General features: G+C 40.7%; 1 protein-coding gene across 1 annotated transcript; it reads right to left on the reverse strand.

Annotated features, from left to right (window-relative positions):
• Positions 1–11,048: 11,048 nt before the first annotated feature.
• LOC146462758 (uncharacterized) lies at positions 11,049–13,346 on the reverse strand. Its single transcript, XM_085085256.1, has one exon. The coding sequence runs from the start codon at positions 13,344–13,346 to the stop codon at positions 11,049–11,051; it is 2,298 nt and encodes a 765-aa protein (XP_084941382.1).
• Positions 13,347–15,978: the final 2,632 nt, after the last annotated feature.

A 15,978-nucleotide genomic window follows, 5' to 3' on the forward strand; every position in this document is an offset into this window, starting at 1 on the left:
AATGATGTGCCATGGGACGTTATTCAAGTCCGCTAGGAAGGTGTTCGCATCAAAGTTTTTATAAGAGCGGTATTCAATTGTCTTCGGTGGTGCCTTAATTACACCTGTTTTTAAAACACAATAGACGAGGTAGTGATCACTCAGCGAAACAGGAACAACACCGGAGTCAGTGATGCGGTGATCATTGTTCACTAAAATCACGTCAAGCAAAGTTTGACAGGTTTCCGTCACTCGGGTGGCCTCAGCAATGAGTTGCGTAAGATCGTGTGAAGTTGCAAATTTTTTAAGCTCTTGTTTTTCTTTCTTTCTTGAATATGGCAGCATATTTGCATTAAGGTCGCCAAGAAGCACGAAATCACATTTATCCAGGTTAACTTTCGTCATAGATATCTCCAAGTTTGAAATAAAGTTCGCAAAGTCAAAACCGGGAGCTCTATATGCACAACAAATCAATACTGGGCGACATTTAGTGCGCGATAGCTCAATCCATAGACATTCATTTGCGGCTGAGTAAAGATCATTCCTAACACGAAACGACAAGTCTTCCTTTACATAGATTGCTACTCCACCAAATCCTTCTTTGGCTCCAGACCTATCCAGGCGAATGCAATTGTATCCTGGAATAATAACATGAGAATCTTCATAGCAGTCATCCAGCCAAGTCTCACTGAGTGTAAGAATATCGATCGTTCTGTTATCCAAACCCTCCAGGCGCAGCAAGTCTGATTTGTTCCTCAGGCTTCGAATATTTAGATGAGCAATTCTCAATCCTCGTGAACTCCTAACATCCTCCAAACTCCTATATCCAGGGTTGAGTTCAACATCTCCGGCGAGCGCTATTAGAGACAAGGCTAGAGAGCCATGAAGTAGAAGCTTGCACGTAATAAAGCCTTTCTGGAAAGCTCCGACTGCTTGGTGTTTTGCTGGACGCCGTGCCAGAGAGTGAAAAGATTGAATTTCAATCCTGCAAGCTTCTTGAGAAGCAAAATATAGGTTGCTACTATTGCTTAGTGGCTTCATTGATGTTTTGTTTTGTTTTATGCCATTCAAGATGAGAAACAGGCAGAGCAGAAGGCCAAAATTAACGGATATCGTGGTAACGCGTCCGGCCATGTTGGATGCACGTGACATCTTTTTTGACCCTTTCTTTTTCCCTTCAGTTTGTTTCCGTCATGTCCGTCGAGTGGTCTTCATTTCCTTTGCGTTAGAAGGTTAGGTCCTGTTTTATTGGTATTCGAAAGATAAGTTTTCCGTTTTCCGAGGAAATTCATACTATCTAGTATTTTTCCTTCAAAACAGCCCCTCGTTAAGTTGGGTATGTCAATAAAACTGTTACAATCCATGTACGGCTACATGATAAAGGGAAATTTTCATATGAGCAAAATCATCTTTGTCCTTCCAGTCCGTCTGGTGACTATTGCTAACGACCTATTACTGAAGTACTACGGAAATATATAGGAAAGGAAAGAAGGTAGGCATCATTTACAGTGCGAAATCAGTTACGTAACGTTGTACATGTATAACCAAGATGCTGCCAGTTGTTTACTTATGTTGTTCATATAAAACTCCCCCATATTTCTGTCACTCGAATTGGTGCAACTTACCGAGAGAACTAGACCATAAAGTTAACCCCGCAGTTTCTTTAAAGGTTTTAGTTTTTAAATGTCTGTCGGCAAAAGCCCGTAAAGTACTTTCGGTCTCAATTCGGGTAATAGCAATGGAGCGCATGCTAGCGGCTGGGAAATAAACAACTTCTTCGTGACTGCTCGCGAGTTTTGTCAATCAGTTTTCTTGAATAAGTCTGATATTCATGATATAGCCTGAAATGCTCCATTATGTCAGGCTTGCACTTATTAATCATGGGATCTTTGGAATAAGATATACTCAGTGAAAATGAAATATCGGCCAGATGTTTCGTCAGATTGGATTAGCTATGACGAGGGGCTCACGCTTGAAACGTCAGCATTCAAGTCACTTTTCGGTGGCCATCGACGCAGCACTCTTCAAGCCAAATTTTATGTTTCAATTAAATTCATCTTCGTGACCCCTTCTCCATGTTTCAGTAACTCCTGTCACCCAATATACAGTTTTCCATGAAGGAGTTTGAACAAAAAAATTATCATTTTGGGGCACTTTTAACAACAGCTACTGTCCTTCCTCCATCACCACTGTCTATCGAAAGAAGGTCCTCACTCGTCTCCTGATTATTGGGACCCAAGGTTGACAAATTTGGACTGGTTCGGAATCTAGTTGACAAGGTTTAAAAGGATTAAAAGGACCACCCACTTTTTATCGCATTAGGAGGTGTGTTGCTGTGTTGTTGTATCATTGTAGCGGTCGAATTTTGAAGCTGACTAGAAGTTTCTTAACAGTTTTTTTCCACGAATGTAAAATGCATAAGAAGGCAAGGACAGGGGGTCTTCTTAAATGACTGGAAATGAAAAAAGTGACACAACCTCGTTCCCAGGGTCCTCTCTCTTTCTCCCTCGAGGAAGGAAGAGAGAGGACCCTGGGAACGAAGTTAAGTGTGACGTGCTATAAGATTTATTAATCTATACTGAGTACAAATTGCCCAAATTTGGAGTATCGAAATATTATAGCGTTAATATCCGGCAAAAAAATTTGTCATCATGCTCTATGTACGATGAAACGAAATGGCCTGAAATTTGAAACACCATCTTCAGTTCAAATGTATGAAGTTCGAACATCTCTTCACCACTACGGGTATATTACTAATAGCCCATTTTACTGTTGTGATTAGTGACTAGGCCTTTGTGTGGAAGTGAGACTGGAGTTGACTGTTTTGATACAAACCTTTCTTTCATATGCAAATGCAACTAGTGAGGGCCGGTCATTATTTATGGAAACGAGGGGAGGGAAAAATATGGATAGGGCGGGGGGGGGGGGGGGGGGGGCAAGGGTATTGCAGAGTGGTTAGAGAGGGGGGGCTTATTATTATTATTATTATTATTATTATTATTATTGTTATTATTATTATTATTATTATTATTATTATTATTATTATTATTATTATTATTATTATGATTATTATTATTATTATTATTATTTTATTAACGAAATAGGGAAGTCATCTTTTTTAGGTTCTTCTAGATGTCTTCATTTCAAGGATCCAAACAAGGAAGAGGGATATTGGCAGTAGAAAATAAATAAATCAATAACTCCAAATTATAAATTTGAAAAGCATGCAATGAGGTTTCTATCAAAATAGATATAGTCAACTTCAGCCTCTCGCTTTCACTCAAATGCTCGGGTCAATAAGCACATAACTGTAAAAAGGCTATTTACAGTGGTCTCACCCATAGTGACTATAGAAGAGACTCAACCATGAATTCATTATCAGTCCACTCAAGCAGGCAGCTACAAGCAACATGTCTTCTCGTAATGAGCCAGAACGACAAGCGCTACATCTTCCACAGGATCCTGCTGCTTTAGCCGCTGTTGTTGAACCTACAGCATCAGCTCGAGAAATTCACGAAGATCCTTCTCAAGTACATTTTCTTTCATTTCTTTTTCGTCATATGCTGCTCGGTTCATGCACGTGTTCAGCTTTTTGCTTTGTCTTTCCACCTATAAGGCTCTCTTGTCATACTATTGGAGCTTTCCGTTGTCTATTGTGTTATTCCAAGTTATATTCTCCTCTTATGTTCTTTATTCAGGCGTTGTGCTTTGCGCAATGCGTTTTTGCAGATTTATGGAGGTTTTTATTCTTCGAGAGCATAAGGTTTTTTGTAGTCTATTCTTTAGCGGCATGGGATGCAAATTCATTTTAAGTTTGTTTTCCCCGTGCAGTTTTGCTTTTAAGTTAATTTAATATTTTCCCCATGTTACATGGGATGTTCTTTATTAACATCTGTTTCTCCATGCTTTTATTCATGGTTTCAGTGTTTTATTTTGTTATTTCATGGAATGTTGTTTATCTGAGTTTTTTCCTTACGCAAATTCAATTGTGTTGTTGGTGGCGTGAGATGTAGTTCAGCTCCAATGGTCTTAAATTTCCTCGTACTAGTTGTATAACCTTCTTCCTTGCGTTTTGCGCTGTTTTTGCTTAAGTGCAAAATTTATTTTTCCTCATGCAATTTTGTCTTGGTTCATTTACATTATTTGCTTGCATGGGAAGTTTTTGTTCTTCTGCTATATTGTTTTGTTGCTTGGCCACGTCCGTTTTTTTCTTGGTTTAAAAAATGCTGTGAGGTGGCGTGGGTTTTGTTCAGTCAAAACTATTCATAGTTCAGACTCCTTTTTACAGTTTTACTTCAGTGCGACTTTTGTATGCAATTTTTTTTACTAGTCTTTGTAAGTTTTTTGCGTCTCTTGAGATTTTGTTACACCTACTTACGCGCCTTTTCCCTCGTGCTTGCAAATCTTTGTATGCAGCACCCATTGTACGTTTGTTTTATTTACTGTTTTGTTTGTTATGCGCGCTTATCTTGCGTTCTTTTTTCGTTATGTTTAAGACTAATGTTGGTTCACTTCTAAAAAGAATCGAAACCCCTTGAAAGTCAATCTAAGGGAGATTGTTCCTTTCAACTGCTTTGTTTATCCAAGTACGGCCTGCGCAGCGCAGCTGATTTCGACATGTATACGGTGGTGTCCATGGCCGAAGCTGCGTCTATGGAGGCTCACCGTAACAATGATCATAAAGCCTCGTTCCTTGAAGCAGCCTGCCAAACCTTGAGAGCACATTTAGATAAACCCACTGATAAATTTCAAGCGTACTTTCTGGCTTTGTTTAGTGACAAAGATAACACAAAGAGTGAAAGAGCAACGCATCTTCTTCCTCTTCTAATGTAGCCTCGGCTAGCAGCCCTCGTTCTTGTTTCAATTGTGGAATCCAGGGTCATGTTGTCTCCACGTGCTTCCGTTGGCGCCAGCAAGGATATTAAAGCAGATTTGGTTGCAGCGCCCGCTTTTTTACATGGCTCCAGCCCATCTGGTTTGGTTCCGGCCAGCGCTCTGGCAAAAGCCAAGGTCCAAGCTCGTGACTTCCGTTATTTGATTTTGTACCTTACTATCAAGGATTGTTGTCAATTGAATGTTACAATTTGCGATAATTAAATTTCTTTACTGCTTATATTTGTCTACCTTTATTTTTTGTATATACCCTTGTTTTCATCCCGCGGCACTCAAGAATGACAGCTTTGAATAGGAGTCTAATTCCTGCTCGGATTACTAAGGCCCAAACTTTCATCCCCTAAGTCTGCTTTCCCTTAAGTCTTTTCTTTTATTCCCAAACCTTTCGTTCACCTTATTTTTGTCTTCGTTTCTTCTAGCCTTTACCCAAGCGACTACGTATTCATCCTTCCTTTCCGAATTGGGAATGTACTGAAGCCTTCAGTCCTCTTACTGTAAACCTGACTTCTCCACGTTGGGTTGATGTTGATAAGGAATTGCTTAGATAAGACTTAGGGGTTGACAGCCAACAATGTGCATATTAAACAAAGCTTTGTAGACGCTGTGGCCGCGGGACAACAGTTAGTCAATGTTTCCACGCTGGCTTTCCCGATCCAGACAGCTTTACTGCAGGAAATTTTCATAACCACATCGCAGCTTGGGAGCATATTGCAGCCATTTCTCCCTATGAACAAACCTCACTCATAGTAGATTGGATAAGGAATAAAGTTAGCGTTTTTTTCCTTTTTTTGAACCTTTTAAAGGACGGTTTAAAGGGAGGGAGTCACATTTTAGCGTATGTGTATGACTAAATCCCCTCTTCGACGATTTTTAAAAAATTCTGTTTCATGTAAGCCTTGCGCAAAGTTTATTTCCGACACAATTATGAACAGATTAGCTTCAGGAGCTATCTCTATTTGGGGTAAAGTTGGGGAGGTAGTTCAACCTCACTTAGTAATCAGTCCCTTACCGTCGAACCTTCAAAACCACGTTTGTTTAATTCTAACAGATTTTTAAATCTTTGGATCAAGGACACTCCCTTTAAGCTCGATTCTCTCAATGCCCTCCCTCGCTACGTTTCTCCTAATTCATACCAATATGTTTGTAACGATAAGTCTGGCTATGATCATTTGTTACTCGCTCCTGAAGCCGCACATTCTTCGGTTTTCAAAGGGCTGGTTGGTATTTTGTTAACAATACAATCCCTTTCGGTTGGAAGACATCGGCTATTTATCATTCAACAGGTCTCCTTTCTTAAAATTATTTTCGATCTCTCTCTATTCCATGTTCGTTATATATCGACGACCGACACAGCGTGCATACCCTCCTCAATCTTCAGTTTATGAGAACCTCCCCATTTTGGAGCGTTCTTTTGCGTCGGCTTCATCTGCGATCTTCATTGGCTGATATACCTTGATTGCGCTTAGATATTACCTGGACCTTTGTAAAGGCAATTCTTCTTCCTCGCCAAGCTGTTCCTTACTAGGTTTTATAGTGGATTCTGTTAAGGAGGCCTTTTTGCTTTTACAGGACAAAAAACAGAAGTTCTGTGACCTGATTCGCTTAGTCCTTGGATCTGACTCCATCGACCCTAAGGCCTTGCAACGACTTTCTGGAAAGTGCACTTCTTTTGCCTTGGCAGTCTCTGGTGCCCATTTGTTTACAAACGAGATTAGCAAAGGTGCACGTGCCTCCCGTCCCATTCCCCTGTCTGGGCCTTTGAAAGCAGAAATTACGTCCTGGACCTCCTTAGAATCCTGGAAGGGTTTTCTTCCCTAGCTCTGATGCTAGTGCTTTCACGTGGGGAACAGTTCTTAATACCGATGCAAGATCCGTCGCCATTCGGGATTACTGACCTTCTAAGTATTTTCTCGGTATTAACTGTAAGGACATTCTCGCCTTGTGTAATGCTTTGAAGACGTTTTCTTCTACCGTTATAGCAACTGCTGGGTTGACGTGTTCACGGACAGTCAGGTGCTCTTGAGAGCTTGGCGCCTCCAAGGAGCTAAGTCTCCCTCTCTGCTTGCTTCATTGAAGCGTTTGTCTGCTTTCATTTCTGACCCTAACATCCATCTTAACCTTCATCACATTTCCACCAAGTGTAGCGTTGCTGACCCTCCTTCTCGCACACTTTCTTTGCAAGACTCCAAACTATCGCCAAGTGTGGGCGAGAGTTCAAAGTGCTTTTGGCGGGCCGTCAGGTCACTCTGTTCATTTAATGGCCCTCCTGTGAAATGCTCATAGCTCCATTCTAGATTCTTCTCTTCCTTTTTCCTCTCCTTTCCCAGTTCCTGGCTCTTTGGGGGTCAACGTTTTTGCTCAAATTCCATCGCCCCAAAGGGATCTTTTTGCAAACCTTTTCGCCTTTTCCCCCAATTATTCTTTTTCCTGATTTGTTGCGCTTTCTCTCGAGTCAAGCTATCTCCTGTATACTGGTTATCCCAGATGTACGTCCTCTTAAATTTTGGTGGCCTCTTTTACGTCAACACGATTCCTTTATCTTGGCGGTTAAAGGTTCCAAGGGCATTGTGTTACCTCCAACTACTTCCGGTTTTTCTTTCACGTGGCCTTTGCCGTGGTACTTGTGTGTGTTCAGGTTCAACCCTGTGTAGTAAATCGAGCTTAGGGTCGCCATATGCTAGTATTTTGTTATTGAATTTTTCTTTTCAAAATATTGCTATCTATGTTTTTATGCGACTTATCGAGATATTGTTGTAAACGAAATTGTTGCAATAAATTTGATTATTTTGGCTACGGTGTTCTAGTCGTCGGTTAACTGGGTGCTAATATTCCTATAGCAGGTTCTTCCTCCAGTTGCTCATTTATTTACACCAGCTGTCAGTTGCCTTACTTGTAGTTATCCCAATGACCACACATTCCATTATTGGCAACGGTGTGGCTATGTTATACGTCGAGGCGACCCTCTGAAGCGAAAAGCGCTTTCCTTTAATCTCGCTGCAATCGACCAGAGAGTTCAAGTTCTCCAGCAGACATACATTTCTTCTGCGTATGCTAAGCCAAAGTAAGCTTGAGAATTTTTTTTGTTTTTTTGTGGGAAGATGCGATCTATATTTTCGGAGGCGGACGGTCAAGGAGATTGGAACAGGTCGCTCCATTTGGGTAACTCAGCTTCTGACGAGCTTGTTAAGCTTTATCCTAAACAGATTACTGCTGAACAACTTCAAGCTCATGTTACTCCGAAACAAGGAACCCCAATCTTTCCAGATAAGTTATTGTTACTTTCTCGCCACTTAGAGAAGCTTTAGCTACTGCCTAATCTCTCTTCTTCCGAAATGTTTGTTGCTCGTGACCAAGCCTTCTTCAAATGTCTATTTTACACTGGGGACCGTGCAGGAGATTTGAGCCTTGTCAAAACCCCCGAGATTGCCCGTTTTCCAGACTACAGTGGTCTCCTGTTTAATCGCGTCTGGGGAAAAACTTTGCGCGATGGCTCCTCAAATCTGTTCGGAATGCGTCGTCATCCGAATCCAGACCTATGCCCGATTCGGACTGTTGAAATGTATGTCGCTGTGTCAAGAGAGATTGGTATTGACCTTTCCAGGGGTTACTAGATCAGAAAGGTCGCATCGTTGATCAGCCTCTCACCAGTTCTACAGCACAATCTCGTATATATAGCTGTATCTTCGACAAGCTCATACAGATGCTGGTGAAACTCTTCATAGTTTTCGCACGGGGTGTGCCCCCACCCTCCCTTTTTCTGGTTCTAATCTGGCTGACGTTATGTCCCATGTTGGTTGATCTTCTCCATCTACCGCCCAGTATCACTTAAAACTCTCTACTCTAACGTTATTCGAACAGGAGCGCCCGCTAACCTTCTTTTTATTGAATATTCACAATCTAGGCGGGCTTCTACTGTGTATGAGGGGTTCAATAACCTTAAGAATTTTGTTTCCGCGTTTCTTTCTGGACAGACGTCTGCAGTTTAAAAAAAACACTCAGTCTCTTAGTTGAGGTCTTAAGATCTGGCTGTTTAGGGAGTTTTTAGTTTTGGATAGGTTCGAGTGTTAGATGGCTAGTTTGGGTGTTTTGGGTGTCGTGTTATAGATGCATCGCCCTCTCTTGTGGCCGCCAGACCTCCGTCAATGAGACTATTGCAGGTAAGACCGGTGTAAATAGGATACTATTTGTACTACGAAGATCGAGATATTTTCAACGCATTCACAACTCTTGGGCTGCCTGCCTTACGTTTTAGAATTACGTCTACTCAAAACTATCATTTTTATTTCTTGTTTTCTCTCCTAGTACATGTAATCAAAACATAGTAGTTATGTGAGTTCGAAACTGTTCGGTGGTATAGTGGTTAGGTTCCCACTTAGCAATCTGACTACCCAGTTACAAACAGAAACAAAGCTCTCCTAAATAAAAAGTGTTAGTAAAAATTGACAATCAAAACCTTTTTTGTTAGATCGATTACCAGTAACACCTAGGCATAATCTTAACCCCTTATCTCTACTTCCCTCTTCGCATTGGATTGTTCGATCTGTTTGTCATAGCGTAATTCCTTCGTCGTAAAACTCTCCGATCCAATTTCCACCGTTTAAACTGTCGAGTACTACTTAGAAATCATTATTTCGATTTACCGCTTTAGGAAGGTTAGTTTTCTTTCTGAAAACGGCATATTAGAGTCTTAAATTCATTCATGTGGAGGCCATTTTGAAAGAACGGCTTTTGTTTCGTGGCTACACTGTATGTAGTGACATCACACAGGTAGGGATGAGTGGGTTCCCCTCCCTCGTGATATACGCGCCGATAATGGATTTTGATTGGGCCGTTTTTGTATAAGACAATCAGAACAATAGATCCCTTCTAAAAGAGATAGCAGAGTTTAATAAATTAAATAAGGGGGGATTACACCTAAACGCCATTTTTCCGCCACTTGAGATGGCTTTAATGGAAATATCTCGCTCACGTTTCAAGCAATCCAAAAACCCTATCATCATCCCCTGAATCTGTGTTGTGGGGTATTTTGTGAATTTTTGGGTGATTTTTGGGTATATTTGGGAGGAGTAGTTTCTGTAGAAGGATTGTTAAAATTAAGAGAAATAAGAAATATTGAAGATCTAGTGAAGTTTTAAAATTAGAATTTGTAGTTAATAATTAATAGACGGACACCAAGTTAGTCCACTAGCAGCCTGGGGTGCGCTTGCGTGGGTATAAAAAAACCATTAATCTGACACAGGGGTGACCACAAACCACTAATCCTAATGTGAATAACAGCTGACTCGCGGGGATTTCAGAGGTAGATGTCTCGACGACTTCAAACTAAAGAGACACGTAAGTTACCACTTGTGGGCCTTTAGCCTGCGAATGTAGACGGATTTCCGGCTGTTGTTGATCACGCCGCCGAGTTGTTATGATATAAAATAATTCTGTATTACCGCCTTTGTATTGACAGCTGACGTACACAGCGTGATATAGAAATAGAAAGAACAACACATGATGGAAAACAGTGGAGCCACCGTTATTTCCTGGCGCGCTACTTGCCTTCAAATTTCATTGGCAAAGACGCTGTTAGACTAAAAAGTCAAATACGATTTTTCACCAGCCTGACAGGGGTCTTGACAGGCAGGGAAAGCAAACGAGACATGTTTAACCCAGCTGGAACCAATGTTTTGATAAGAAAATCTCAGCAAACCTAATATTAGAAACATTCCAGCCAGTTAACAGTCTAATGTATTCAGTTCCCAGCCAGCTATATTCCAGCCTGCAGAGCGGGTTTTAGTCGAGCAGCCCCATCAGGTACTCCTGTCTCATTGATGCCCTGGTAGTCTCATAAAAAGGTATATTCCCACTGAGGTCATGAATGTTCACATCGGCGTTGTTTTTAAGCAACAGCTTGACGAGAGATTCACGATTATAGCTGACTGCAATCTGAAGTGGAGTTCCACCATTCCTGCTCCTTAGGTTAATGTTGCATCCGGATACAATTAACAACTGAGAAATGTTTAAACATCTTTTATACGAGCAGATACACGAAGTGGTGTATCTTCATTATGGTCTTGAATGTTCACATCCGCGCTGTTTTTAAGCAACAGCTTGACGAGAGATTCACGATTGTAGCTGACTGCAATCTGAAGTGGAGTTCCACCATTCTTGCTCCTTAGGTCAATGTTGCATCAGGATTCAATTAACAACTGAGAAATGTCTAAAAATCCTTTACGAGCAGATACATGAAGTGGTGTATCTCCATTATGGTCTTGAATGTTCACATCCGCGTTGTTTTTAAGCAACAGCTTGACGAGAGTTCCATGATTTTTCTCAACTGCAATATGAATTGCGGTTTTGCTAAAATTGTTCTTCAGGTTGATGTTGCATCCTGACTCAATCAACAACCTAGAAATGTTGATGAATTCTCTACGGGTGCATACATGTAGTGGTGCATCTCCATCAAGGTCTTGAATGTTCACATCTGCGTTGTTTTCAAGCAACAGGTTGATGAGCAATTCACGATTGTAGCTGACTGCAATCTGAAGTGGAGTTCCACCATTCTTGCTCCTTAGGTCAATGTTGCATCCGGATTCAATTAACAACTGAGAAATGTCTAAAAATCCTTTATGAGCAGATATACGAAGTGGTGTATCTCCATTATGGTCTTGAATGTTCACATCCGCGTTGTTCTTAAGCAACAGGTTGACGAGAGATTCACGATTATAGCTGACTGCAATCTGAAGTGGAGTTCCACCATTCTTGTTCCTTAGGTCAATGTTGCATCCGGATTCAATTAACAATTGAGAAATGTCTAAAAATCGTTTATGAGCAGATACATGAAGTGGTGTATCTCCATTACGGTCTTGAATGTTCACATCCGCGTTGTTCTTAAGCAACAGCTTGACGAGAGATTCATGATTATAGCTGACTGCAATCTGAAGTGGAGTTCCACCATTCTTGCTCCTTAGGTCAATGTTGCATCCGGATTCAATTAACAATTGAGAAATGTCTAAAAATCCTTTATGAGCAGATACATGAAGTGGTGTATCTCCATTATGGTCTTGAATGTTCACATCCGCGTTGTTTTTAAGCAACAGCTTGACGAGAGTTCCATGATTTTTCTCAACTGCAATATGAAGTGCAGTTTTGCTAAAATTGTCGTTCAGGTTTATGTTGCATCCTGACTCAATCAACAACCTAGAAATGTTGATAAATTCTCTACGGGTGCATACATGTAGTGGTGTATCTCCATTATGGTCTTGATTGTTCACATCTGCGTTGTTTTCAAGCAACAGCTTGACGAGAGTTTCATCTTTTTTCTTGGCTGCAATATGAAGTATAGTTTCGTTACTGTCGTTTCCCAGGTTGACGTTGCATTCTGATTTAATTAGCAACTGAGTAATGTTGGAAAATCTTCTACGAGTAGATACATGAAGTGGTGTATCTTCATCACGACCTTGGATGTTCACAACAGCGTTGTTTTTAAGCAACAGCTTAACGAGAGTTTCATCATTTTCTCTGACTGCAATATGAAGTGGAGTTCCACTATATTTATTCTTCAGTGTGATGTTACATCCTGCTTCAATTAGTAATTGAGAAATGTTGAAAAATCCTTCACAAGCAGATACGTGAAGTGGTGTATTACCATGAATGTCTTGAATGTTCACATCTGCGTTGTTTTTAAGCAACAGCTTGACGAGAGTTTCATCATTTTTCTCAACTGCAATATGAGGTGGGGTTATGCCATTTGTGTTCCTAACGTTGATGTTGCTTCTTGAATCAATTATCAATTGGGAAATGTTGAAAAATCCTTTATGAGCAGATACATGAAGTGGTGTATATCCGCCAGCGTCCTGGCCGATATTCGCATCAGCTCCATGCTCTAAAATCAGGCGAGTGGCCATGTAGTTGTTACAATTAGCCGCCAACAACAAAGATGCTGTTTTATCATTGCTTCTTTGAGCAGTTACGTCTGCACCGAGATCAATGAGGGTTTTGATCAACATACTTGAAGATGACCGAGTCGCCCACAACAAAGGTGTGTAATTGCTTTGTGCTGAGATATTAATATCGATACCGTCATTTAAAACAAGCTCTATCACGTTCTCCACATCGTCACTTTTTGCACGCCGGTGCAGCTCATTTAGCGTTTTGACTTTCTCGACCATCTCTTGGTGTAGTTTGTCGATGTCATTATGACCTGGCCGTCTCCCTTCCAGACTCGAAAGAATTTGAGCAGCAGATTTTCCAGCAAATACGTTAACACCGTTTCCCGTGGTTTGAACATCCATCTCTTTCACGAAGTCATCAAGGAGGACACTTGCTTTGGAAACGATACTATAGTTCGCTTCTACGACAGCCGCCTGCAGCAGGTTAAAGCCAGACCGTCTGTCCACACTTAGGACAGCTTTGCGGGCTTGTATTTTCAGACTGAGCTGCAATTTAAAACGTTTAAGGTGAATTTTACTTTCTATTGCTGTTTTCATATCGACCTTATTGTTCTTATTGTTCTTCTTATTTGTGAAAAAATAAATAAATCGTTTATTGAAAACCATCTTTTGCAGTCAGAAAGACGTAAAAAAAATTAGGTCAGTAAATAACACCTAAATAAATAAGTGAAGAAACGTATAAATGAATTCTGTATGCTAGACATTTTCTTAATTATTCTTCATTTTCCTTGTACCTTTTTCTTTTATTGTTAAGGTACAGGTGTAGCGTCAGAAAAAATGACAAAAACTGATTGGTATATATCTTACCGGTTGCTGAAAACTTGGAATTGCGTCATTCTCTAAAAGCAACTGCACTATGGATCGGTAATTTCGGCGTTCAGCTTTCTGAAGAGCCGTGCGTTGATACTAAAAACACAGAAAGATCTAAAGAAAATTAAGGCAAGGGTCTCTAGTTATTTATTCGAAAAAACAAGGGAGTGGTCTATCATCTGAAGATTAAGTCGTAACATCGTGAGACTTACGCGGCATAATATGGTTGCAAATGTCAACACATTGACATACAAGAGGTATGTAAATTAGGTCACGTGACCTGTTACGGTCGCAACATTCCAGAAAACTTTTGAGCAAAAATGGTACCACTTTTTATTGCCTCCTGGAGGCTGCTTATAGTTTCATAACTTTGCAGTTATTAGGCACTTCATTTCTGTGCCCGGGCCTTTTTAAATATTCTCTCCGTTTTAAAAATAAACGGATAATTTTACTTTGAAGGGACTGGGAACTAGTGAAAATAGCCGTTTATTTTCAAAATTAAAGGAAATTTTAAAAGGCCCGGGCACAGAAATGAAGTGTCTAATACTCGTAAAGTTTTAAAACTACGGGCAGCCTCCAGGATGAAATAAAAAGTGGTGCCATTTTTGCTGGAAAGTTTTCATGAATGTTCCGGCCGAAACAGGTCACGTGACATAATTTACATACATCGTGCATGTCAATGTGACGACATTTAGAAGCATATTACGCTTCTGAAGTCTTACGATATTCTGGTTAAATCTTCAGAAGATAGACCACCCCCTTGCTTTTTCCAGTAAGTAACTAGAGACCCATGCCTTAATTTTCTTGAGTAGTTACACAAAGTTCATCGATAAAGGACTTGATGGGAGACTTGTATTTGATGCATGACATGTTGAATCGGAAACAACGTACCAACAAGGTGTTTGGATGGAGGCACCTTGCAGACAGATTCGGAATGGACAAGGACATCTTAGATGACCTTGCACCCCCACAAGAAGACCTTGAATGTCTCACAGAGGCACTTATACGTCATCTTGGGAGTTGAAAGCCATACTTAAAAATAGCAGACTTCATTTGGGCCCAACATGAGATTGCCAGGGATAATGTCTTTGCTGTGCTGGATGTCTACCTCCTAGGTATATTACTGCCCCTTTCAATAACATGCAGCCTTTGAAGTTTAAACCCAGCTATTGTTTTACTCCTGTCAATCATAATGACGGAGGCAACCGACTGACCACAAAATACATTAAACAACAAAGTGGATCGAAATCCGCTAATCACAGCGCTTGAACATGACCTTTCGACCTTGATTAACCAAACGTCTTTGTTTGCTAAGTGGCTTGCTACACTGAATGAGGACAGTGAAAAACTTAACGGGTGATCGAATCTTGAACTTCAGAGTCCTCATGTTACTAAAAGGCGCGCGCAGTCTCTGTTAGAGACAAGTAATGGTGAACTGGACCTTAGGTACCTGTATCAACATAATTTTTAATTGTTGCTCCCTGAATTGGTCTTTTCAGCGACAATGACATAAGAATAATTACAAACATTAAATAGGAAATACGTGGATAAAAATAAACATTTCACCATGATGAGCATCAAACATTTTTAATCAGTCTTAAAAATTAACTTACAAATAACAGATTTGCAGGTATCCTAACAATTTTTGTTAGCCCAAGAACATTCATAGTAATTCCTGTAGAGGATGGTTGAATACTCTCGTGAAACCAAAAAAGGAACTGCATGTTGTCTTTGCGCTTACCAATAGTTCCACTTTTTGCTAATTTTCTCAGATGTTGTTGCAGAAGTGACTTCATTAATTGCTAACAAGATTTGGTGTATGATCCAGTTCAGTCCACAATCTTACTTGTCACTGTTTGTTGTTTAAAACAAAATAACTCTGTAGTGAAAATTTAAGTGCTGAGATGAACTTCAACCTTCACTGCAGACTGGATTCTCTGATTCTCCATCTGTGCCATTTGTGCTGTGTGGTACAACACTGATTCATTCTAAAAATAACCCTTCACAATCTCATTCCGTGAGTTACCATTTTTATCACTCACGGCCGGCTGGACTTTCTCCCTTGTCGCTTCGTAGCCCAGTCCAAGCCGATTAAGTACAACAGTCAAGCTAATCCAGAAGTTGCAGCTGTTTGGCAGTCGACTGTGGGCCGATAGTCGGTCGACTGTTGGCCAACTGTCGGTCGACTGTCGAGCGACAGTTGGCCGACAGTCGGCCAACAGTCGACCGACGAAAGCTGTTCTTTACAATTACCTAGATTGAAGAACAGCTCCCCAATAAACCTGCTGGCTGACGGTCGGTAACTGTCAGCTGAGGAGCGACCAACAGTCGGCTTTCTAACAAGGTAAATCTTTCTGCC

This window comes from Pavona decussata, unplaced genomic scaffold, assembly GCF_977016875.1.
Source record: "Pavona decussata unplaced genomic scaffold, jaPavDecu1.1 SCAFFOLD_185, whole genome shotgun sequence".
NCBI lineage: Eukaryota > Metazoa > Cnidaria > Anthozoa > Scleractinia > Agariciidae > Pavona > Pavona decussata.

Excerpts from the sequence above, each read along its gene's own strand:
- LOC146462758 (XM_085085256.1), bottom strand. The coding sequence starts at position 13,346 with ATGAAAACAGCAATAGAAAGTAAAATTCACCTTAAACGTTTTAAATTG.